Genomic DNA, 23,885 nt, shown 5'->3' on the forward strand with positions numbered 1-23,885 from the left:
TGTTATCATTTAAACCTGTAAGAGGAGTTGTGCTGCACTGTTTGAAAAACTTTTTTGTTATGCAGAGATTGAAAGCCATCTCTCAGTAGTTTGTCACACATCACTCTAGATCATGTTCTGAACATGAAACACCCCACCTTGGGTTTAAGTCTTTAGTAGATATAGTTGGCTAAGATTTTGATGAAGCCTGGAGCCAAGTGATCCTGCAAAACCCAACTTATGCTTCAGAAAGCAGGTTTTTAAGTGAGTAAGAGCCCATAACACCATCAAAAATTTTGTTGATGAACCTGTCTTGATTTTTATGACACTTACAAGTAAACATAAAGTACTTTGACAAGGTACCAGAACAGTACCCCTATAAAAACATAATACAACAAGCAATCACGATTATTTTTGCCTTAGAGTAATGTAAATTTCTAAAAGCTGGTCTTACTTCATGGTTTGATACCTCAGCATCAATATTCTTCAATAGTTCTGCTAATCTTCTTTTCTCATCATCAGTCAACAGCACTGGATTCTTAGCTTCTTTTGCTAACTGAAAATATCAGTAAATAGCTATTATCAATAAGGGCTTGAAATAGAAAAAACATTATAAATAAGCCTGTTTTAAAAGTACACACAGAAGCAAGAAGCACATTAAATAAAAATTGATACAAGTAATTAATGCATCATCAACAACAATTAGTCTAAAGCCTGTAGCTATTAACATTGTGCACCTAACAATTCCACCTAAGAAGGATGTTTTGTAATGCCAAAAACTAATCAAAAGAAAAACATGGGAGCTGGGAGATGTGTGTCTATCTTGTTTTACTTTCAACTAACCTTTCCACCAAACCACTTGGAGCTGGGTGGTACAGTGCAGACGTAATATGCCTTATTCCATTCATGTTCAGGAATGACCAAAATTGTTCCGCAAAAAACTGTGGTCCTTTGTCACTGACTAAATGTTCTGGAACACCAGTCCTTGAGAAGAGGCTTCTCAACACATCAACAGAGTGTGAAGCTGTAGTGAAGGCTATTGGGAACATTCCTGCCCACTTCGTAGATGCACCCACTACTGCCAAGAAATTTGTGCCCATGAATAGTCCAGCAAAATCCACAGGAATCCTCTGCCAGGCAATACAGGCTACCCCCAGGGATGGAGAGGCGCTACAATTGGTATCTTCTGGACACGTTAGCAACCCAAACAGTACATGGAAATCTATTCGATCTGCTGATCTATCCCAGGACACCAAGCAAAGCTTCGAGCCAACCCTTTCATTTTGACAATGCCTAGATGAACAGTATGTAGATCCTCTAACACTACAGCTCTCAGCTTGGATGGTATACCAACTCTCAATCCCCATACAAGGCAACCTCTGTCTAGGCAAGTTCATCTCGGCGTTGGTAAAAATGAGGGAAAGGCAATTTCATCTGGACATTCCAGCCATTTTGTGTGCCCACGTAGACTTGAGACAGTGCGGGATCTTTTCTAGTTTTCCTTAGAATCATCTCTGCACTGTAATAGGACAACTTTCTATTCACATTAGGGAGAATACATCAAGAGGAGTATCCTCCTTGTAAATTTTTCAGTTATTTCTATTTCCAAAGCTAAAGAGGACAATCCATCAGCAGTTCCATGATTAGTCATCCTCTTAAATTTGATCTTGCAATTGTGTCCTCTAAGAAACAGAGCCCATATTTGCATTCATGCTGCTGCTGTTAGTGGAACATCCTTCTGTGGATTGAAAATGGGTACTAGTGGCCGATAATCAGTAACGAGAGTAAACTCTCCCCCACAGAAGTACTGGTTGAAACGTTTTACACCCAAACCAGACTCAAGTCCTCTCTGTCAATCTGTGCATAATTTTTCTTTGCAATGATAAGGGAACATAATGCAAAAGCTATGGGGCGTTCACTTCCATCACTCGTAACATGTGACATGACTACATATGTAACACTTACCCAACAGGCTGGTATATGTCTAGGGGAAAAGGAGATCCAGCCACACACCAACCCACCTCCCCTACACGCAGGTGCTGTGAGAATCGCGTTTATGCCTTGCGCCCGCCAACAGTATCAAACCCACAACAAATACCGGTATGAAATACACTTTAAAGAGTTTACTAAGATTAAAAGAGTATTAGGCAATACTATATATATACACAAGAAAAAAACAAAAGGCGCCAACTTATCAAAGTTCAGTCAGTTTAGTGCACATCGGTGGAGCTCATCCAGTGAACCATTCGACTCCTCGGTGGTCGTCCTCCCGACCTCCACTTCGGACTCCCCGGTGGTCGTCCGAGCGCACGTCCTCCTTCCTCGGCGTCTCCCTCCGGACTCCCCTCACACCCCAAGCCCGCGCAACCCCTCCCCCAAGGTCCCAGCCTCACAAAACACAATAACATTCCCCATTGATTAACAAATGAATACAATTACCATATCAGCCATTCTAAAGCGAAACAACGGCGAGAGAAACTTTTAACAGACAAAGAAGCATTCCTACTCGTAACAAACCAAAGAAGCCCTTTTTAGTAACATACACAGGACATTGTACATTCTCTCCCCACCAGCAAATGTCATGCCCTCATGGCATTACTAGAGTTCCCCAAAGCTTCTTGCAACACACAAAACCCAACTCAGGTGCAGAAAGCAGTGACATAACTACCCAGAGCAGTAGAAATCACACTCGGTTCTCCTGGTACCACATATGTCAACCGCTCTGGGGGGCGCCTAATCCTCTGAGATCTCCATACCCCTTCTGCCCCACTGGGCTCCCTCTCCACCTGCGAACCCACTGTCTCAGACACCCCAGGTCTTCCTGACAGACCCTCACCCCCTTCCTCACGGGGGTCCTCCTTCACCTGAGATCTCTCCGGCTCACGCTCGGGCTCCACCCTCTCTCCCACCACTGTTGGCTGCCTCTCCATCTGACCCTCAAGACCTTCCCTCCTCTCACCCAATTCAGTATGGGAAGGGCCAGGAGCCTCCTCTCCAGGTACTGGAGCACCAGCGAATGGGAACAGGGGCCACTCATCTGAGTCGTCCTCTTCCGAATCAGTAGCCATTTCCAGGCGAGGGACCCGTCCCCGCTCTTCAGCAGCGGTCTCTTCCCTTTCTCTGCGCCCTCGCAGAGTCCTTGTACTGGGCGCAACCTCCCACTCTGGCTCCGTATCCACCTGCACCGCTTGACCCAGCGGCAGCAGGTGATTCCGATGGAGTACCTTGATAGGCCCTTTCCCATCCTCAGGTTTCACCCGGTAAACTGGCAGGTTCGGCATCTGACTCTCTATTACATAGGGGCTGGCCGCCCATCGGTCTGCCAACTTGTGCTTACCAGGGAGTCCCAAATTCCGTAAAAGGACCCGGTCGCCCGGCAATAATTGAACAAACTTCACCTTTCGATCATACCGCATCTTATTCCTCTGATTTTGTTTGGTAGCCACCACCTCGGCCAACTCGTATGCCCGCTGTAACTCCCTCTTCATGTCGGACACATACTTTAGATGGGACTTCCCGGGTAATTCACCCACTTCACCCCCAAAACACAAGTCAATGGGCAACCTCGCTTCCCGCCCGAACATCAGATAATAGGGCGAATATCCTGTCGCATCATTGCGAGTACAATTGTAACAGTGAACCAATTGTCCAATATGACGACTCCACCTGCTTTTCTGCCCAATCTCCAGCATCCCGAGCATATCCAACAGGGTCCGGTTGAACCTCTGGCTGCGGATCTCCCTGTGGGTGATACAGGGTAGTCCTGGATTTCTCAACCCCAAGCATAGTCAGTAATTCATGGATAAGGCGGCTCTCAAAGTCCCGCCCCTGATCGCTATGGATTCGCCTGGGAAGGCCATAATGAACAAAATACTTCTCCCATAACACCTTCGCCACTGTCGTCGCCTTCTGATCCTTAGTGGGAAATGCCTGAGCATAGCGAGTGTAATGATCGGTGATGACTAAGACATTCGCGGTGTTGCTGGTGTCAGGTTCAATCGACAGAAAATCCATACATACCAGGTCCAGAGGTCCCGCACTCTGCAAGTGCGACAGTGGAGCCGCCAACGCGGGCAGGGTCTTCCTCCGGATGTAACGACTGCAGCCCCTACAGTATTCTTCGACTTCCCCCCTCATCCGGGGCCAGTAGAACCAGTCTTTGAGTAATCCATAGGTCTTTTCCACCCCCAAGTGTCCAGAATCATCATGTAGGGCCTGGAGTACAGCCTGCCGATACTCCTCCGGCAGGACCAGTTGCCAACAGCGGGGTTGGTCCGGAGGCGCTGTTACCTGGTACAAGATTTGGTTCTTTAACTTCAACCGAGACCACTCCTTCAATAACAGAGGCACGAATGGGTGTTTCGTCTTCTCAGCCAACGCCCCATCCCCCCCTCTCGACCGCTCTCCACACTGTGCCAATGCCCGGGTCATTTTGCTGAGCAGCTGCCACTTCCCCCGGACTCAGTTCCGGCAACTGTTTAGTCCGCAGTGCGGTCAGGTCACAGTAAGCTAGGGGTATGGCATCGTCAAAAACCCCCAAATGGTCCACGGCTCGTTCCAGCCTCCCTCTTCCCTCGGCCTTCACGGTGATAGCAAACTGACACATCGCCTTCACTCCAGGGGCAGGGACACTCTCCCACTCCTCATCCCTCTCCTGTTCCCCCGGCTCCCGACGAGACAAAGCATCCGCATCGACATTCTTGCTTCCGGGCCAGTACCTCAGGTTGAAATCATATACCGACAAGGCCGCCAGCCACCGAAGTCCTGTGGCATCCAGCTTTGCCGAAGTCAAAATATAAGTGAGCGGATTGTTATCCGTTCGCACCTCAAACTTGGCTCCGTACAGGTAATCGCCCAACTTGTCCACCACCGCCCACCTCAGCGCCAGGAACTCCAACTTGTGAGTGGGATAGTTTCTCTCCGATGGCGACAAGCTTCAGCTGACAAAGGCTACCGGCCTCAATGCTTTGCCATGCTCCTGGTACAGAACAGCCCCGAGACCCTCTCGACTGGCATCCGTGTGCAGCACATATGGCTTCTGGGGATCGGCAAAAGCCAACACTGGGGCCTGGGTCAGTGCCCTTTTCAAAGATTGGAACGCCTCTTCACATTGATCATCCCATCTCGAGCCAAAAGGTTCCGCCGGGTTCCAGTATCCTCCAGTGTCCTGCCTCTGGTCCCCCGTCCTTTTCTTTCCCACCGGGGGATAGCCACACAACAGCTGAGTCAACGGGTGACACACTTTGGCGTATCCTTTCACAAATCACCGGTAATACCCACAGAACCCCAAAAATGAGCGCAGAGCACCCACTTTCTGGGGTCTCGGCCAGGTGGTCACAGCCTCTATCTTGGTTGGATCAGTAGCCACTCCCTCTCGCGAAATAATATGGCCAACGTAGCTAACCGACGACTTGCAGAACTGGCATTTGTCCAGGGAAAGCTTCAACCCTTCTTCATTAAGCCGGCCCAACACCTTCAACAGCCTCTCCTCATGTTCCTCCAAAGTCGATCCAAACACTATCAAATCGTCCAGGTACACCAGCACCTCTAACAGATTCATATCCCCCACAGTTCTCTCCATGAGCCTCTGGAAGGTGGCTGGGCTCCCGATATGCCTTGGGGCATTTGTTCGAACTGAAAGAACCCCAGCGGGCAGATAAAAGCGGTCTTCTCTTTATCGCCCGCACTCATCGGGATCTGGTAATACCCACTTCTTAAATCCAGCACACTGAACCACTTCACACTGCTCAGGCAGGCCAGCGCATCCTCGACTCTTGGGACAGTATATTGATCAGAGACAGTTCGCCGATTCAACGTCCTGTAGTCAACACACATGCGCACTCGCCCATTCTTCTTCCGTGTCACCACTATTGGGGACGCATAAAGACTTCGGGACTCAGCTATGATTCCGGCCTCCTTCAACTTGCACAAGTGCTGCCGCACGTCCTCAACATCTGCCGGAGCCAGCCGCCGGGATCTCTCTTGGAACAGGGTGTCCTCCATCGCCTGGATGGTGTGGCGAGTGCTTTTGGAGCAGCCAACATCAAACTCGCCCCGAGAAAAAACAGCTTCCATCTTCAGCATCTTCTCCACTAGCCTGTGTTTCCACTCCGGCGACACAGGGGAATCCCCGAAGTTAAAGACTTCAGCGGTCAGCTCCCTTCGATGCTCCGATCCCTCCCCGTTAGGGGTCCTCACTGGTGCGCTAGACATTACCGTCACCGGGAACAGATGTGCCAGCGGCATTCCCCTCTTAAAGGTGATGTCTCTTGACGTAGTGTTCCTGACACTTATAGCTATACGCCTCGCATGTACCACCCCTGGTCTCTGCACTTCGGGCCTCACCAGCGCCCCCGCCGGAAATCGTGTCTCCCCTTCAAGATCGTCCGGGGCGTCTACTAACAGGGCTTCGCCCGTCGGCACTCCTGGGAATCTGGGGGTCCCCATCACTAGTGCTACCTCCCCGGGTCGGATCACCTTGGGCCTCGCCTGCGTACACCACACCGTCCCGCGTTTACACTCCGGGTCCAGTCCTAGTGAGGCAACCCCTTCTTCGAACACTGCTCGAAACACTGGATGCACCGAGAGGGTCTCCAGAAAGTCTTCCCCCGCTTTCTCCTTACAAGCTCCCAGGAGCCGTCGCACAACGGGGGAATTAGTCCCCACCAGGAGGGCAGCACTACCAGTTTCCACCGGGTCAGGACACACCAACACCAACGTCTCAATAGCTTCGGACACTCCCACATCGCCCTCCGAGAACTCCAATCTCACCGATAGGTACCCATCGTACGGGCAGTCACCCTCGCTCACACCCCAAATCTGCAGGGCGTCAAATGGGGTTACGGGCAAATGCTTTAGATATTGGTTGTAGAAAGACCGGTACAATAAGGTCACCTGCGCTCCCGTATCCAGAACGGCTTTTGCGTAAACTCCCTCTATCCGTAGACCCACACTGGCACGGGGTCCTACCAGCCCATCTGGAATAGAGGCATGGGCACCCGGTGGTCCCCTGGCTGATCTCTGGGAACGTGTTCCTCCAGAGGCTCCAGTCCGTTCCCTCACAGAGCCTCTCCTAAGTTTCCCGACACCTCCCCCTTCTTAGTCGCGGGGGGCTTGTCCTCCGCGGAACTCCTTGTCTCTCACAATCCCACCTAAAGTGTCCCTCCTCTCCACAGCTATAGCACACCCTCGGCCGCCCACAGTCCCGCCTGAAATGCCCCTCTTTCCCACAGTTAAAGCACACGCTGCCTGCTGCCCCTCCTCTCCCAGGACGACTCCCGCTCCCAACCCACTGCACTGGTCGCCCCTGAGAGTGGGTACCTCCCCTGTCCCTCAATTCCAGAGGGGATTCTCTACCCCTCGGTGGGTTGTCATTCCTCCACCCAGCCACCACTTCCTGTATCACTGAGGATCGCTCCCGTAGGCCCGCGCCCCTTTTCCGCCCCAACGCTCTCTCTTCCTCCCGCACCTCTCTAATCAGTTGCCCGAACGATGGAGGGGGGCCTTTCCTATAAGCCTGCCGAATAGTCCACGCCACCTCTTTGGGGTTTTCCTCTAGCTCTAGCTCCTCCTCCAATGTCTCCTCAGCCTCATCCTCGGAGAAGGGGTGAAGCCCCCACGGCCCCTCCTCCCCCGGTACACTGACCGTCGCCGGCAGTTCCAACATCCTGACATCAGCACTCGTACTAACCAACACCCAGCTAGACTCCATCTCTTTACCACACCGTCTAGCTACCAATTCTACCTGCCCCATACCCTTCACCAAACTTAACCCCCGCACTACCGCATCTCCCGAAACTCGAAAATCCACTCCGCTCACTACACATGCGTACTGTACCGGTACACCTTCAAATCCGCACCAGCGAACAATTTTATCTCTCTCCATTTCCGCTCACTACCTGCGCGATTCCACAGCCCCCTGACAATCCAATCCCGGACGAGCACCCCACAGATGTAACACTTACCCAACAGGCTGGTATATGTCTAGGGGAAAAGGAGATCCAGCCACACACCAACCCACCTCCCGTACACGCAGGTGCTGTGAGAATCGCATTTATGCCTCGCGCCCGCCAACAGTATCAAACCCACAACAAATACCGATATGAAATACACTTTAAAGAGTTTACTAAGATTAAAAGAGTATTAGGCAATACAATATATATATATATATCCAAGAAAAAAACAAAAGGCGCCAACTTATCAAAGTTCAGTCAGTTTAGTGCACATCGGTGGAGCTCATCCAGTGAACCATTCGACTCCTCGGTGGTCGTCCTCCCAACCTCCACTTCGGACTCGTCGTCGTCCGAGCGCACGTCCTCCTTCCTCGGCGTCTCCCTCTGGACTCCCCTCACACCCCAAGCACGCGCAACCCCTCCCCCAAGTTCCCAGCCTCACAAAACACAATAACATTCCCCATTGATTAACAAATGAATACAATTACCATATCAGCCATTCTAAAGCGAAACAACGGCGAGAGAAACTTTTAACAGACAAAGAAGCATTCCTACTCGTAACAAACCAAAGAAGCCCTTTTTAGTAACATACACAGGACATTGTACACATATATACTATAAGATGAGGAATCATGGGCAAGCTTCAATGGATGCACAAGGATTACACAAGTATTAGATTAGATTAGATTCAACTTTATTGTTATTGTGCCAAGTACAGATATAAAGCCAAATGAAGTGCAGTTAGCATCTAACCAGAAATGCAAAGAATAGTGTTATTTACAAAATAACTAAATAAAAAGTAAGTGCTACAGCACACAAATATAAAAGTACTGAGACAGTCCAATATGGGTGCAATACTGCTTAGCGCTATGATCTGAGGTTCAGCAGGGTCACGGCCTCAAGGAAGAAGCTCTTCCTGTGCCTGCTGGTGCGGGAGCAGAGGCTCCTGTAGCGCCTACCAGATGGGAGGAGAGTTAAAAGTCCACGGTTAGGGTGAGATGCATCATTGATAATGCTTATATCAGGTAGCATTTATGGTAGATGTTCTCAATGGTGGGTAATTGGGTGCTGATAATCAGCTGGGCAGTTTTCACCACACGCTGGAGTGTTTTGCGGTCCGATACGGGACAATTGCCATACCACACTGAGATGCAGTTGGTGAGTATGCTCTCAATGCTACAGCGGTAAAAGTCCGTCAGTATCCTGGGACAGAGGTGAGCTTTCTTGATGCTCAGCAGGAAATAAAGGCACTGTTGAGGAGTTCGGGGACCAGGTGAGATCCTCGGAAACGTGGACACCAAGGAATTTGAAGTTTGATACAAGCTCCACTACAGCTCCATTGATGTAGATGGGGACGTGAGTGTGGCTCCTACCATGCCTGAAGTCCACAATGATCTCCTTGGTCTTCTGGGTGTTAAGGGCCAGGTTGTTGTCGGCACACCATGCGGCCAGGTGCTGGATCTCATCCCTGTAGGCCATCTCATCATCCCCTTTGATCAATGGTGTGACCACAGTAGGTGATGCTTGACTTAAAGAATTCATACTTGTTGCGTCATGCTCTGAGCCCATAATCTTCTAAACTTTTTTTTTAATTTTTTTTATTAGTTTTTCAAAACATTTTACAAAATTAAAAACCCCAAATCCCAATGAGGAGCATTAATACAGTGCGAGATTAAGCATACAATAACAATCTGCTACAAAGGAAGAAAATTTAACAAAAAAAGCACCTAAATTAAAGACAAGTGAGCTTAGCGTCCTCCCCAAGCCCCACAACACAAGAAAAAAACAACAACAACTCCAGACCAACCACCACACAGTATAAAGAGTATAAGTCCGGACAGTCAAACTCCCAGACTGTGAATACACTTAGCAACAGAGGATAATAATGCCTACTACCAGAAAAAAAAGGGAGCTGAAAGCAAGGGACCGAAAAGAAAAAAAAGAAAAAAAAACCCTAGTCAAGAGGAAGGTTATGAAAGTACTCGATAAAAGGTCCCCAGACCTTATGGATCTTTAGATCTGAATTAAGAACCGATTGAATAGCTAAGGCAGATTTAGTAGGTGATCTGGTAACAGAGGACGATCGGTCCAGTTTAGGATCCAACCAACAGTTGAAATCACCACCCAATATAAGAGAGTATGAGTTTAAGTCTGGTAGTGAGGAAAAAAAAAACGTTCAAAAAAGTTAACATCATCAAAGTTGGGGGCATATAGGTTTGCTAGTGCAACTTTCGTGTTATATAGTTTACCAGAAACAATAATAAACGGCCATTTGTATCAGATATTTTATTATGGAGTTCAAAAGGAATATTTGAATTAATAAGAATGGAAACTCCCCTAGCTTTAGCAGCAAAGGATGAATGAAAATGCTGGCCCGCCCACTTTGACAGAAGCCGGGAGTTATCAAAACTACGAATATGAGTTTTTTGAAGGAAAGCAATGTCAGCTTTGAGTTGTTTGATATGTGAGAATACCTTCCTCCTTTTAACAGGGTGGTTCAGTCCCTTTACATTCCAGCTCACGAATTTAAGTGCACTAGCCATTATCAATTACTAATGCATAAAAGACAGCAGGCATATAGAAAGTCAAGCAGTACAATAGCAGTCTGGGAGCAGACATGTAAACATAGATTCGTAAGGTCAAAATATAAAAACATGTCCTAAGCAATAAGGAGATGTTGGAACTGGAAAACCCACCCCACCCGCACAACCCAAAACTAGACGGCTACCAAAACAAGTAGCTAGCTCTACCAAAAAATTAACCCAAATACAACTTCCAGTTCTGTGTCATTAACAACATTTCCGTATAAATATTATAGCAAATAATAACTAGTTTATGCACTAGAAAACATAACTACAGATTAGAACACCTTCTGCAGAGATATACAACTTAATACAGAGAAAATCGGAAGAAAACCAAAACTAACCTACCCGCGAAATATTATAGAAGAATAAAGTAAGAGAAAGGGAAAAAAAAAGGTAAGAAGGAAAAAGAAAAAAAAGAGGAAGGGGAAAGTTATAAATTCAAGACGAGTGTTTATCAACCATTTACAGAGAAGGGAGAAGAAAATTCAGAGATTAGCAAAAAGGGGTGAAGAAAAGAAAAAGGTAAAATAAATAAATATTTAAAACAAAGGAAAAATAAATCAGCAGTTGAACTGTGAACCGACAAACAGGGAGGCCTTCACTAAAGACTTCGAACCTCCAAAACAAGTTAGAATTAGTTGCAGAACTCTGTAGGTAAAGTTATACAAGAATAAAAATAGATTACACACACACCAAATCCCGGGAGAGATTGTCAACGGCCCCTAAAGTTTCAATGAATAATGCCCGAGTGATTCAAGTGAATTCCGAGTCCAGAGAAAGTAATTTTACTACGAGGAGTACTTATCCACCATTTTATGAGGTCCGATCAGATTCCGAAGATGGCTGGATAGCCGGAAGACTTGCCACAAACGCTTCAGCTTCCTTCGCTGATTTGAACCACTTATATTTCCCGGTATTAAGCTTGATTCGTAGATCAGCAGGGTTACGAAGGGAAGGTTTGAAACCACGATCAAAAAGCACTTTCATTGCGCCTTTAAACTCAGCGCGCATCTTTAAGGTCTGGGGTGCAAAATCTTCCACAAAGCGAATGGTTGTATCCTTGAAGGGAAGCGACCCCCTGTGACGCGCCTCTACGATCAGACTGTGTTTTACCTGGTATTGATGGAAACACAAGATTACTGGTCGCGGGCGGGAGCCCAGAATTCCGGGGGGAACGTAAACTCTGTGTGCCCGTTCGAGCTCGGGCGGCTTCGGAAGCAAATCTTTCCCGAATAACTCACAGAGAAACTCAGCGAAAAACTTCATGGTTGATCCCTTTTCAGTCGCCTCTGGTAATCCCAGAATTCTGATGTTACAGCGTCTGCTACAATTTTCGAGATCCACCATTTTGGAAAGAAGTTTGTTAGATTTTCCCTCTAAGCTGGAACAGAGAGTCTCCAAGTATCGAACACGACTTTCTAAATCTTCAGAAGTCGAATCGATGCGAGATAAGTGTTCAGCATGTTTGTCCACTTTATCGTTGATCCGATCCAGTTTGTCTTCTAACTGTTTGACAGCGGTTTTAAATTCCTTTAAGATTTCGTCTCGCAGCTTTCCAAGCGCAACCAGCGTCTCGTCCGATGGGGTCATGGCTTCTTTTCCCCCGGGTTTAGAACTCTTGCGGAAGTCCCCAGCAGTTTTAAATTCCTTTAAGATTTCGTCTCGCAGCTTTCCAAGCGCCACCATCATCTCGTCCGACGGGGTCATAGCTTCTTTTCTCCCGGATTTAGAACTCTTGCTAGACATTGTAAGTTAGATATATTCACAGGCAAGTAAGAGATACCGGAATAATTCCTAACTAAGGTTTAAAAAATTGAGACATTTAGTGCAAAGGTAGCGACAGTAACGGAACAAAAGTTCGGAGCAGCTAAACAATCACCATCTTACCGGAAGTCCATCTTCTAAACTTCTAAACACTGTCTTGAGATTTTGGAGATGTTCCTTGTCATCCTTACGGGAAATAATGATGTCTTCCAGGTAACACTGAGTGCCTGGGCAGCCTAGCAGCACCTGGTCAATAGCTTTCTGCCAGAGTCCAGGTGCAGATGCTACTCCAAATATAAGCCTACTGTAGCGATAAAGCCATTTGTAAGTGTTAATGGTGAGAAACACTTTAGACTCTTTGTGCATTTCCATCTGTAGGTAGGACTCAGCTAAATCCACTTAAGTATTTTCCCCCAAATATGTTTGCAAAGATATCCTCTATCTGGGCAGAGGGTGTTGATCTACTTTCAGTACTGGGTTGATAGTGACATTAAAATCATCACAGATCCTGACAGACCCATCCTTATTGGCTGTTGTTGTCCATGGGCTCCACTCAGCCTTGGAGCATTCCTCTGGCTACATGCAACTTAGTTCACTGGCTACTTTATCACAGATGGTATAAGGAACCAGACGGTTATTAAAAACTTGTGTGTGGCATTTTCATTTAAGATAATTTTATCTTTTACATGTTTGAGTTTTCTAGTGCCACCCTTGAACACTGCCTTGGCTTCATCCAGTACCTTTCTTTATTGACTTTCTGTTGACTCTATTACAGAGGATGTGGCATGCAAATTGTGGATAGATCTGCAATCATGTTGTAGTTGTCTCAGCCAATCACTGCCCCACAACGCTTACCACATACAAGTCCAGTGTAGCTTTTTGATGGTTGTATTTCACTGTTACAGGAGTTATCTTTTCTCCAGTACAAGTTCTTAGTTGGGTATATGTAGCCTTCAGTTCAGTATCTTTGAAATGCCATTCAAAAGCATCTTGTGCAATGACTGAAACAGCCGAGCCAGTTCCCAATTCCATTGTAATTAATTTGCTGTTCATTTCTGGTATAAATCATATTACTTATCTCTTACAAGTTTTCACATTGTAAATTTCAAGGCTAACCAGTCCCGTGTAACTCTCAACATTATCAGATTTTTCATCAACAGCCTGCAGATTAATGCTCCTTTTGAAAATGCAACTTGACGTTTTACCTTTTTCTCTTTCCAGTGCAGTCCATTTATTTTTATCTGCCCAACCTGTTCTTTGTACAGTATGTATCCTACCTTGTTGCAGTTTCTGCAAGTTTCACCTTTAAACCTGCCTTGGTCTGGTGTATGTGAGCCCCTGTCAAAATGGTCATACAATTTGTTCAGCCAGGCAGGTTTCTGTTCAGACCTTGTAATTTTATTCACGCTCACCTTCATTCTTGACTGCAACTCAGTTGCATCTCCAGTTGCTGTTTCTATTGATACTCTGATTTTAACTGATCCCTTAAATGTGAGTTCTGCTTCAGTTAGGAATCATTCTTGAATGTTTTCTTGTAAGATTACACAAACTAAACGATCTCTCAGTGCATCATTAACCCCATCGCTGATCTGATAATACTCAATTTACTTGGTTCAATCACAAAAGTTGAAATGAACTCTCCTTCCTTTTAAATCAGTTTTTGAAACCTAAAGCTTTCGGCAATCAATAATGTTCCTGCATTACTTTCATATTATCAGCTCATTTCAGCTGGTTTGGTTGGAGCAATCAAACTTATAAGCAAACTGTATGATCTTCCACCAATTGCACTCAGCAAAATTCTCATCAGCTACTGCTCAATTCATTTTTGTATACATAATCCAGTTATCTGTTATGGAATAGAATGCATCTATCTTTCCAATGTAGCCAACTATTTCTGCTTTTTAAAATAAATTATCACTTGGTACTCTCTGCTTATGAAACCATGAAATTCTTCTGTTTTCTGCCATTTTTTTAAAAACTTGTGTGTCTCTCTCTCTCCTTCCAAAGAAGAAAGCATGCTGCACTTTTTTTTAAAAAACTCAAACTTCTTGCTACACTTCAACAGGTAGGCAGTTGTCTTGGATTCATTTTAAAACTTCCCCATCACCACTGTTAAGTTTTTTAACTCCAAAAATTAATCAACAGAAAAACACAGGAGCCAGGAGATGCACGTCTACTTTGTTTTACTCCAGTGAGGTGTGCACATATGATGTGCTGGCATAATGACGTATGCCATTCACGTATTTTTACATATAACCCATAATGAATTATGTAAATAACAAAAAATCCTTAAACAATATACTTTCAATATTACTGAAATATTTAATACAGAAGGAGTAGTGAAATGAACTTACATACCTCAATGTTCTTCTTAATAAAATCTTTAACTTTAATCTTATTTTGGGGATGTATTTGGCTCCCATTTTCTTTGTTTTGGACATTTTTGGAGCAAGCTTCTGAAGGCAATTTAACTTCTTCAGCACAGCCCTGGTAAACTGACAAAAAAGAGTGCTGGCACTTACTGAACAAACTGTTTTGACTCAATGCATAAAACATCACATCCAGTTCCAACCCTAATAAATGTGTAACCAATTTACTCAGATTGCTATGTAACAAATGTGCAGAACTAAAAGCTATTTTAAAATACTTTCAGCAACTTGCACTGTTAAAAACATAGATTTGTATAATATTTACAAAAGAAATGTGGCCTCTGAAAATCTGACATATTCCCTAAAATTTGAGGGTGTAACACCCTTATTTAGTGCAATTAAAAAGTCTATCAGGACTTCATATTCCTTTGATCTTGCACAAGGCAAATCTCTGAAATTCTTTACTCTGCAGGGTTGTGGAAGCTGGATCATTGACATTTTTAAAAAGAGGGGTAGAATTATTTCTGAAAGTTCAGGGATTTGAGTGCTGCCACATTACCGGAATTGAAACTACAATCATAATAAATGGTGGGACGAGCTTGAGAGGCCAGATGTCTACTCCATCTATTTTCCGTACTCTTAGAAACTGAACATTTAGTAGATATAACTCAAGAAAAATAGTGATCCTAACCTGTAACAAATACAATAACAAAATTACAAACTGTATTCTCTTTATATACAAAAATATTTCAATCTGGAAAGTTTAAACATTAAATTGTAGAAAAGTTGGAGTAAGTTTTTAAAAATTTCTAAGGAGTAATGAAAGGTTAGAGATGGAAGAGAAAGGTTAGAGATGGAAGAGATATGTGGTTGAGGCTAGGTTACTAAATGCAAAAGTTATGATTTTGAAAGGGATTGGCAACATGTCTGAGGTCTAAAATGGCTGCCTAAGCGTTATTTTGGGTACTCCTTTGTTCATACAGAAATGGTGACATGGTTGCAAAGTAAGACAGAAGTAATCAGCAAGGCAAAACAACATAGGGCAGAGAGAAAAGAAATTAATATTTCTGTATTATGGCCTATTGTAAGCTCTTACAATAAGTCATCAACTTGGAAATATTAACTTGTTTTTTTCCCCTCTTGGCACTACTAAATATTTTTGCCATTTCTCATTTTAATTTCAGATTCTAGCATATGCATTATTTTGCTTTGGAAAAGAAAAAGATTTTGTAAGAAAATTACATAGAACAAAACATGGATTCAGGGCTAGGGTTAGATGAGAAAGCAAGTGCAGATAAACACATGGTTTCAATCCTATCTTAGAGGCTTTCACTGGCACAGAGAGTAAGTAACACTGAACCTTATTTATTTATTGGGATACAGAACGAAGTAGGCCCTTCGGTCCATTCAAGCCATGACACCTAGCAACTCCCGATTTAACCCTAGCCTAATCACGGGGCAATGGACAACGACCAATTATCGTACCAACTGGTACGTTTTTGGATTGTGGGAGCAAATGGAGCACCCAGAGGAAACCCACATGGTTATAGAGTGAACGTACAAATTCCTTTCAGACAGTGGCAAGGAAAGAACCTGGATTACTGGTATTGTAAAGGATTATGCTAACCACTACACGACTACACACAGAGTCCTGATTCTATAAGCATGAAACTCAAAATTTGGTGCAGTGCCTGTTTCAAGAAAGTAAATTGGGTTTCACAAATGAAGAAGCACCAGCCCGTAGCAACCCAAATGAGGAGTTTAATATATGAGATATGACTAAAACTGCGACATCACAGTAAGGCCGTAACATAATTAGATGGTGAGTACTGCAGTTTTTCTCTCATTCTTAAGAGGGTTGATCTCAATTATAATTCAGTACTAACAGCACAACTAAAATTAATATCTTGAAATCAATTATGAACTGAATAACAATTAAACATTATTAACAGCTACAAAGCACCCTTCCTAGTAAAGAGAATTAAATTATAACAAAGACAGCAAGGCAGGGGATGACTTTTGACTGTTACACCTGAAAATACTCAAGATCATAATGATAAACAGCATCCCCATTAAGAGTAAGGGTCTGCAGCTTGAGGACCTTAATGTCTGGAATTCCGGGAGAGGCATGGCAACCTTCGCATTTTGTTTCAGGATGTTCCCACAAACAGAAAGAAAGCACAAACTGACTATTTCAGTAGGGACACACAAGAGACAACAAATACTGGAATCTGAAACAAAAAAGAAGTTGCTGGAAGAGGTCAGTGGTTCAAGCAGTTCTAGGAAGGATATAGACATTTTGGGTCATGGCCTTTCATCTGCACTGAAAGAGTAGAGAGGGAAAAGCCAATATACAGGGATAAATGGGAAGGGTGGGGGAAGAGCCTGCAGGGGTTTATTAGGTCTAGGTGAGGAGGGTTTCATTGCAGATAGAGAGTCAGTGCAAAGGGGAAAATGGAGGTAGTTTCCTCTACTCGGTTACACCATTCACTTTCCTTTCTTAACTGATTTGATTCCCTAACTTGTGGCTCTTGGTTACCTCTACTTATCACCTCCCAGCCTATGTCATTATCTCCACCTATCACTTGCCACCATTTGACTCCCCACTCTTCCCCTCACCTCCTTAGACTGGCCTTCCAATCTTTCCAGATGAAGTTTTCAACCCAAAACATAGACTCTCCATTTCCCTTTGCAGGTGCTGCTTGATACACCAAATTCCTCCAGCCAGCAGTTTTCGATCATTCTGCATGGGCAAGGGTGTAATGTTCAAATTGGGAAATGAAAGGAATTAGTAGTGATGATAGAGAGTGTAATAAGAGAAAAAGATACTGTTGACTGCAGTAAAGAGCACAAGTTGAGAAATTAGAGTTGCCTGGTCAATGCCAGTGAAGGGTTGGTAAGATATGAAATGAACGGAGAAATATTTAATTGTTATGATCCATGAAGGTGCCGACAACATGGGTAGCATGGAGGTTACAATGAGGATATCTGAGTGCACAGAATCTACACTTAAAACCAAAATCATATAATAATATTTTGATTACTGATTGCATCACGTGTAATTGGCATAGATTCAGAAAGGTCAGAGTTGAAAACAGGTCATCAAGACTGAAGTTGGAAAAATGGATTTCGATTCATGAGGTATTGTTAACAGTTCTGGGAAAGAGGAGGTGCTTTTTTTTTAATGGGGCAGTTTTGATCTGATTCCAGGAACAACCAGTGCCCTAGTGAACCTAGCAGGGCTATTGAGAGTGCTTTAATCTAAGCAATGGGGAAAGAAATAGATACGAAAGTAAGTGGGCAAAACACACTGGTGAGACTGCCCAACACCATGCTTTAAAGAAGCTTGCTGTACACCATGCTGGAACTCAAACCTGAGATATTCAAACCTCATATACTGACTTTGCAGATGTTTCTGACGATTTTTAACAAAAGCTTAATGATCACATACCATTTTAAAAACACATCACTTGCACTTTTAAGATAATAGAGAGTTACTCCTGGAGATGAGCAGCTTATTGACTCTTCAGTTTTCAATTACCTCAGCAAAAGGAGAAAATCACAAGCCATATTAACTTCTCACCTACACCATGCCAGTGGTTTAAAATACAAAAAATTCTTAACTTCTATAGTTAAATATATCTTGGTTGCAGAAAACCTTAGCCTGACTACTTGCAGCACTGACGCTATAGGCTGATCTAAAAATTCTGGCAGTCTCCACTGCACATGACTACACCATCTTGCATTAGACTGTTAAAATTTGTCATTTTAATCCCCAAGTTTTAAATCTAAGCATTGATACCAATAAGGAGTCATCACTTAACAAACTACTCCTATGATTGCTTTTACTTTTTACATTCATTGGAAGAAAAACATTAAAATTTTGGTAAGATAAATGGAAAGATTTTGGCAAGAAAATAGAAAGTGAGTTTCCCACTATAATTAAAATATCTCTAAATTTGCAATTGAAGCTAAAGCTAAAATCAAAATATTTCTTAAACAAAAAAAAACAATCTCATTAAATCTTCTGATATCAATCCTAGGAAATATTTAATTTCAGTGAGAGAGTGGAAAGTTAGTTAGTGATTAGTGGTACTCTGCTGCCATCTGCTGTCATTGGGATAAACTTCCCTGAAGCTTCTATTCATGTTCTATGATTTCTGAGGTGGCTAGTGTGGTCATTTGGGGAAGGAAGTGCTTCAGGGCAGATGAATAGTTAACTTAGAAATATTTCCCTTCCTTCTATTTACACTAAACTTCTGTGTGCTCTTGAAAAATGAATTTCAAGTTCTTAATGCCATCATGAATGACCCTTTCTCCATTATGAGTGGTCACGGGGCAGAGAGCTTCTATTGCACATTTTCAAGGAGCATTTGAGAACATCTGTGAATCATTTCTTCTGTCCATCTTGCAATTTCTTGCCGCAATAGAGCTCGAAATAGAGCATCTGTTTCAGGAGTCCATTGTCAAACATTTAAAAAGCATTGCCTAACCAACAGCACAAATTGAGGATGACTAGGCCCTCAATACTGGGGATCTTAGCTGGGAAATCATTCTACCAATTCTTCACACAAATTTCCACCTGATCTATATCCTTATGCGTCCATTGATGACCTTCCCAATTATCCCAAACTCCATTGATTTTCAAATTACCCACAAACTTACAAACTGGACCACCTACATTTTCACCCAAATCATAAACACACATCACGAACAGCTGAGCTTCCAGCAATGATCCACACAAACCAGCACTAGTCACCACCTCCAGAGCTAAAAGCACACCACTACCACTCTCCTGTCTTCTATGACCAAGCCAATTTTGGATCTAATTTACCAAGTAGGCAACATCCACAGCCCTATCCTCAAAAATCATCTTTGTTATCTCCTCAAGAAACTAAATCAAATGTTTGAAACAGTATCTTCTCAACATAAAGCAATGTTGACTATCTATAATAGGCCTATGCTTTTCTGAAAGCAAATAAATCATGTTCTTATGGATCATCTCCAATAATTTTCCTACTACTGAAGTAAGGCCCACCAGCTTTGAAATTCCTGGTTTGTCCTTGTTGTCCTTATAAACAAGGAACAACATTGATTATTTTCAATTCTTCTTGTACCTTATCCATAAATGAACCTTATACAGAATTTGTTTGATGCATTCAGGACGGTTTCTTAAATCAATATGTAAGTGTTCCGGTAAGAGGAAGGGCCATACAGGACCTGATGTTGATCAATGAGCTGTCCAGGTAACTAGACCTTTCAATGAGATAACATTTAGAAAACAGTGATCACCATTCCTTAAGTTTTAAAATAGCTATATATTGTATATAATCATGGACCTCGTGGGAAAGTATTAAATTGGAGCAGGGCAAAGTACGGACTATTAGGCAGCAACTAGGGAGAGTTAATCAGAAACAACTGTTTCTGGGCAAGTACGTTCCAGTAAGAAAGATAGACAAGGATGCCAAGATAAGGGAACCTTGGATATTGAGAGGTGGTGAATTTAGTCAAGAGGAAAAGGGAAGCATAAGCAAAGTTTAGGAAGCTAAAATCAAACAGAGCCCTAGAGGCCTATAAAGAAGTCAGACAAGAATGTAGAAAGGTAATTAGGAAAGCCAGAGGGGACCATAAACAAAGTCCTTGGTTAGCGGGATTAAAGAGATTCCGGAAGCATTCTATACATACACAAAGAGCAAGAGGATAACTAGGGAGCAGGTAGGGCCAGTCAAGGATAAAGGAGGGAACATGTGCTTGAAGGCAGAGGATGTGAGTGAGGTTGTAAAGGAGTACTTTGCATCAGTAATACCAAGGAGAAAAGCATGGAGGATAGGGAGATTAGTGTGAAGCATATTAATATGTTAGGGTATTTTGAGATAAAGAAAGGGGTAATGCTGGGTCTCTTAATGAACACTACAGTGGATAAGCCCTCAAGGCCTGATTGGATGTAGCCCAGGTTATTGAGAAAGGCAAGAGATGAGATTCATGGGGCATTGACCAATATCTTCATGTCCTCTCTAGCCACAGGTGAGTTCCCAGAGAACTGGTGAGTAACTTGTGTTGTTCCTTTATTTAAGGAGGGAAATAGGGGCAATCCTGGAAACTATAGATTGGTGAACCTCATGTCAGTGGTAGGAAAGTTTTTGGAAAGCATTCTTAGGGATAGGATTTATGACCAATTGGAAAATCATAGCCTAATTAGGAACAGTCAAAATAGCTTTGGGAAAAGCAAATTGTGTCTTACTAACTAGAATTTTTTGAGAAGGTGAAAAATGTTATACATGAGGTAGATGCTGGATATTGTCTTTACAAATTTTAGTGAGGCATTTAACAAGATCGTTCATGAGAGGTTCATCCTGAAGATTAAGAGGCATAGGATCCATGGTAAGTTGACCATTTGGATTCAAAAGACAGAGGATAGTAGGTCTTGGGACCTATTCTGGCTGAAGATCTGTGGCTAACAGTGTTCCACAAGGATCAGAGCTGGGATCTCTGCTGATTGTGATATATCCAAATGACCTGGATAAAAATGCAGATGGGTGGGTCAGTAAGTATGCGCTTGATATGAAGGTTTGTGGTATTGGGGATGGTGTAGAAGACTGGCAAAGGATACTGCAGAATATGGATCATAAACACAAGAAATTGGAGAAATGGTAGATGTTTAACTCGACCATGAAGTGTTTCACTTTGGGAAATCAGATGTAAAGAGAGAGTACTCTTGAATGCAATACTCCTAACACTGTTGAAGGATTTTGGAGATCATACATCCATAGCTTCATGACAGTGGCTACACATGTTGATAGGAAGGTAAAGATGCCAGTTGATACTTTTGCTTTTATTAGTCAAGAAAAATGAGTTCAAGAGTCAGGAAGATATGTTGCAGCTTTATAAAACTCTAGTCAGGTTGCATCTGGTGCCCCATTTGCCCCATTATGGGAAGAATGTTGAGAATTTGGAGAGGGCACTGAAGAGGTTTACCTAGATGCTGCCTGGATAGACTGCAGGTTCAAAGGGAAATTTGCGTTGTTTTCTCTGGTTTGGTGAAAGCTGAGAGGGAGATCTGATAGGGATTTACAAAATGATGAGAGGCATTAATAGACAGACAGCATCTTTTATAAAGGGTTGAAATGTGTAATACCAGAGGACATACATTTAGGGTGCGAGGGTTTAAATTCAAAAGAGATGGGTGGGGCAACTTTTTTTTATATAAACACAGAGTAATTGGTGCCTAGAATACACCCTCTGGGGTGACAGTGGAAGCAAGCATGAAAAAGGTGTTCAAGAGGCTCTTAGATAAGTACATGAATGTTCAGAAAATGGAAGGATATTTGCATTTTGTAAGCAGATGGGATTTGTTTAGTCGGATATTTGATGACTAAGGGAAATAAGCTCAGCATTACATTATGGGCCTAATAGCCTGTTCCTGTGCTGCACTACTCTGTTTTATGTTCAGCATCAAACTAGAAACAATTCTTAGGGGAGCTCTGTTGGCATTGGCGGATTTAAAATATTGGAAGAAAATGTTGAACTTGAATGGGTTCAAGGACAGAGGAAGCAGACAGATTAATTGTCTTTGTTTTTGCCATGTGCTTGGAAATGGAGATGACCATTTGTGGCACTGTTTTAAATCTTCCATTTTGTGTGATGAAGTTGCTTGCCTTTCAGTGTTTAAAGATACAATGATGCTTCAGGTAATCTGCTGGACTGGAGATCATTTCCAAATAAAAAATTACTTGTTAGATGTTCTTTGGTTGGACCAAACATGCAGGTTTGTGAATACTGGAGTTGGTGCCTGCCTGATTCAAGCTGGTTACTGAAGAAAACAAAAAGCCATAAATTACCGACTGTCACTTGCTGGGAAGAGGGCAGTAAATAGATGCTGCCCTGGAGCAGGGCCAATAACAAGGTGTTAAAAGGTCAATCAGATGACATACAGCCAATGACACTGGAATGCAATATTTGAATTGGTAAGGAACAAGTATAAAAGTGAACACTTCGAGTGTGCTATCAGCAACAACTCCAGAGAATCACCATTGCGAGGAAGAACCCCCCACACCGGGGACTGGGTGAAGAAAGGATCGATTGTCTGGCCACCGGAGATCCCCTATTTCAGTGTTATAAACTGGACAAGTTGTCTGAGTGGGTATTGATACAGAGGAAACAGTAGAATTCATGTTCTGAGCTGTTGGCCCAGGGTCAACATAGTTATGTCACTGTTTGTGCAGAGACAATAAAGTGCAAGCTTCGATTAATTATGAGTTATGTAGTGAATTTCCTAACCTTGTTCCGTTGACAAATGGTCAACAGTTCAGATGTCATTGCATGTAGCTGCAATGTGTCTTTTTGGCATTTATCATTCTAACATATTATCTTGTCAAATTGATAAGGTTTCTCAAGTGCTACCATTTTTACTCTACTATAACCACTATGATAAACTTCAGATATCATCTTCCTTGATCTATGTTATTATGTTTCTTCTTTACACAGATGCAGTGACTTACTGATTGTATCTTAAAATGATACGCAACTCTGTATACGATTGTAGATACACAAAGGAAATGTATGCACCATGAACCAGCATCATTCTGAGTCAGATAAGATTGCTACCCAGAAAGAGCTAAAATAGATGAAAAATGATGATGGTATTAGTGATGGTAAACAAAGAGAGAATAATTAAAAGAAAAAACATGGCAACAGAGTGCATTCAGAGTTGGCACAGGAAGAGAAACTATGATGGAAGATGGGAACAGATCAGGGATTAACTAAATAGAACGCAGAATGCAATGGTACTGAAATACAAGTAAAACTAAATTCTAACTTTAAAACTGTAAAAAGCAGTAAGAAGAGAAAGCCCTCCCATTTACAGTCAAAGTTGCTGATTGTTTTAAACAGTAGTCAATTGCTCCTCCAGGGAGCATTAAGTTAGAATTTCATTTAATAATGAATAAAGCTCTACGTATTTATCATAGCCAGGCATCTCATCCTTGTCACCAATGTGTTGAGTTCGCTCACCTATTACAACTGATGAAACCCAAGCCGGAGATAGAACATGAAATGAACCTTTATTCAGGAAAACCATGCAGCTATAAAAACTCCACAGTGCATCACAAAGTATCACTACTTAAGCAGTTTACCGAAGAATATTTGAGACATTGTTAGAACAATGACCCATCAGTGAAAGTCAGCCTGGGATTGATTGTCAGACAATCAATAGGAGTCAGTTGTTTCAGCTTGTTGTA

At 43.1% G+C, this 23,885-nt stretch overlaps 1 protein-coding gene across 3 annotated transcripts in view; it reads right to left on the bottom strand.

Annotated features, from left to right (window-relative positions):
• fsip1 (fibrous sheath interacting protein 1) overlaps positions 1 to 23,885 on the bottom strand; it is a 418,000-nt gene that overhangs the window by 345,476 nt on the left and 48,639 nt on the right. For all 3 annotated transcript variants that reach the window (XM_073040145.1, XM_073040147.1, XM_073040146.1), the window contains exons 8-9: positions 14,639 to 14,775; positions 434 to 535 (exon numbers count right to left, since the gene is read on the bottom strand). In XM_073040145.1, the coding sequence (XP_072896246.1) occupies positions 434 to 535; positions 14,639 to 14,775 (239 nt within the window). The remainder of the gene's footprint in view (positions 1 to 433; positions 536 to 14,638; positions 14,776 to 23,885) is intronic.

Source organism: Hemitrygon akajei, chromosome 3, assembly GCF_048418815.1.
Source record: "Hemitrygon akajei chromosome 3, sHemAka1.3, whole genome shotgun sequence".
Lineage (NCBI taxonomy): Eukaryota > Metazoa > Chordata > Chondrichthyes > Myliobatiformes > Dasyatidae > Hemitrygon > Hemitrygon akajei.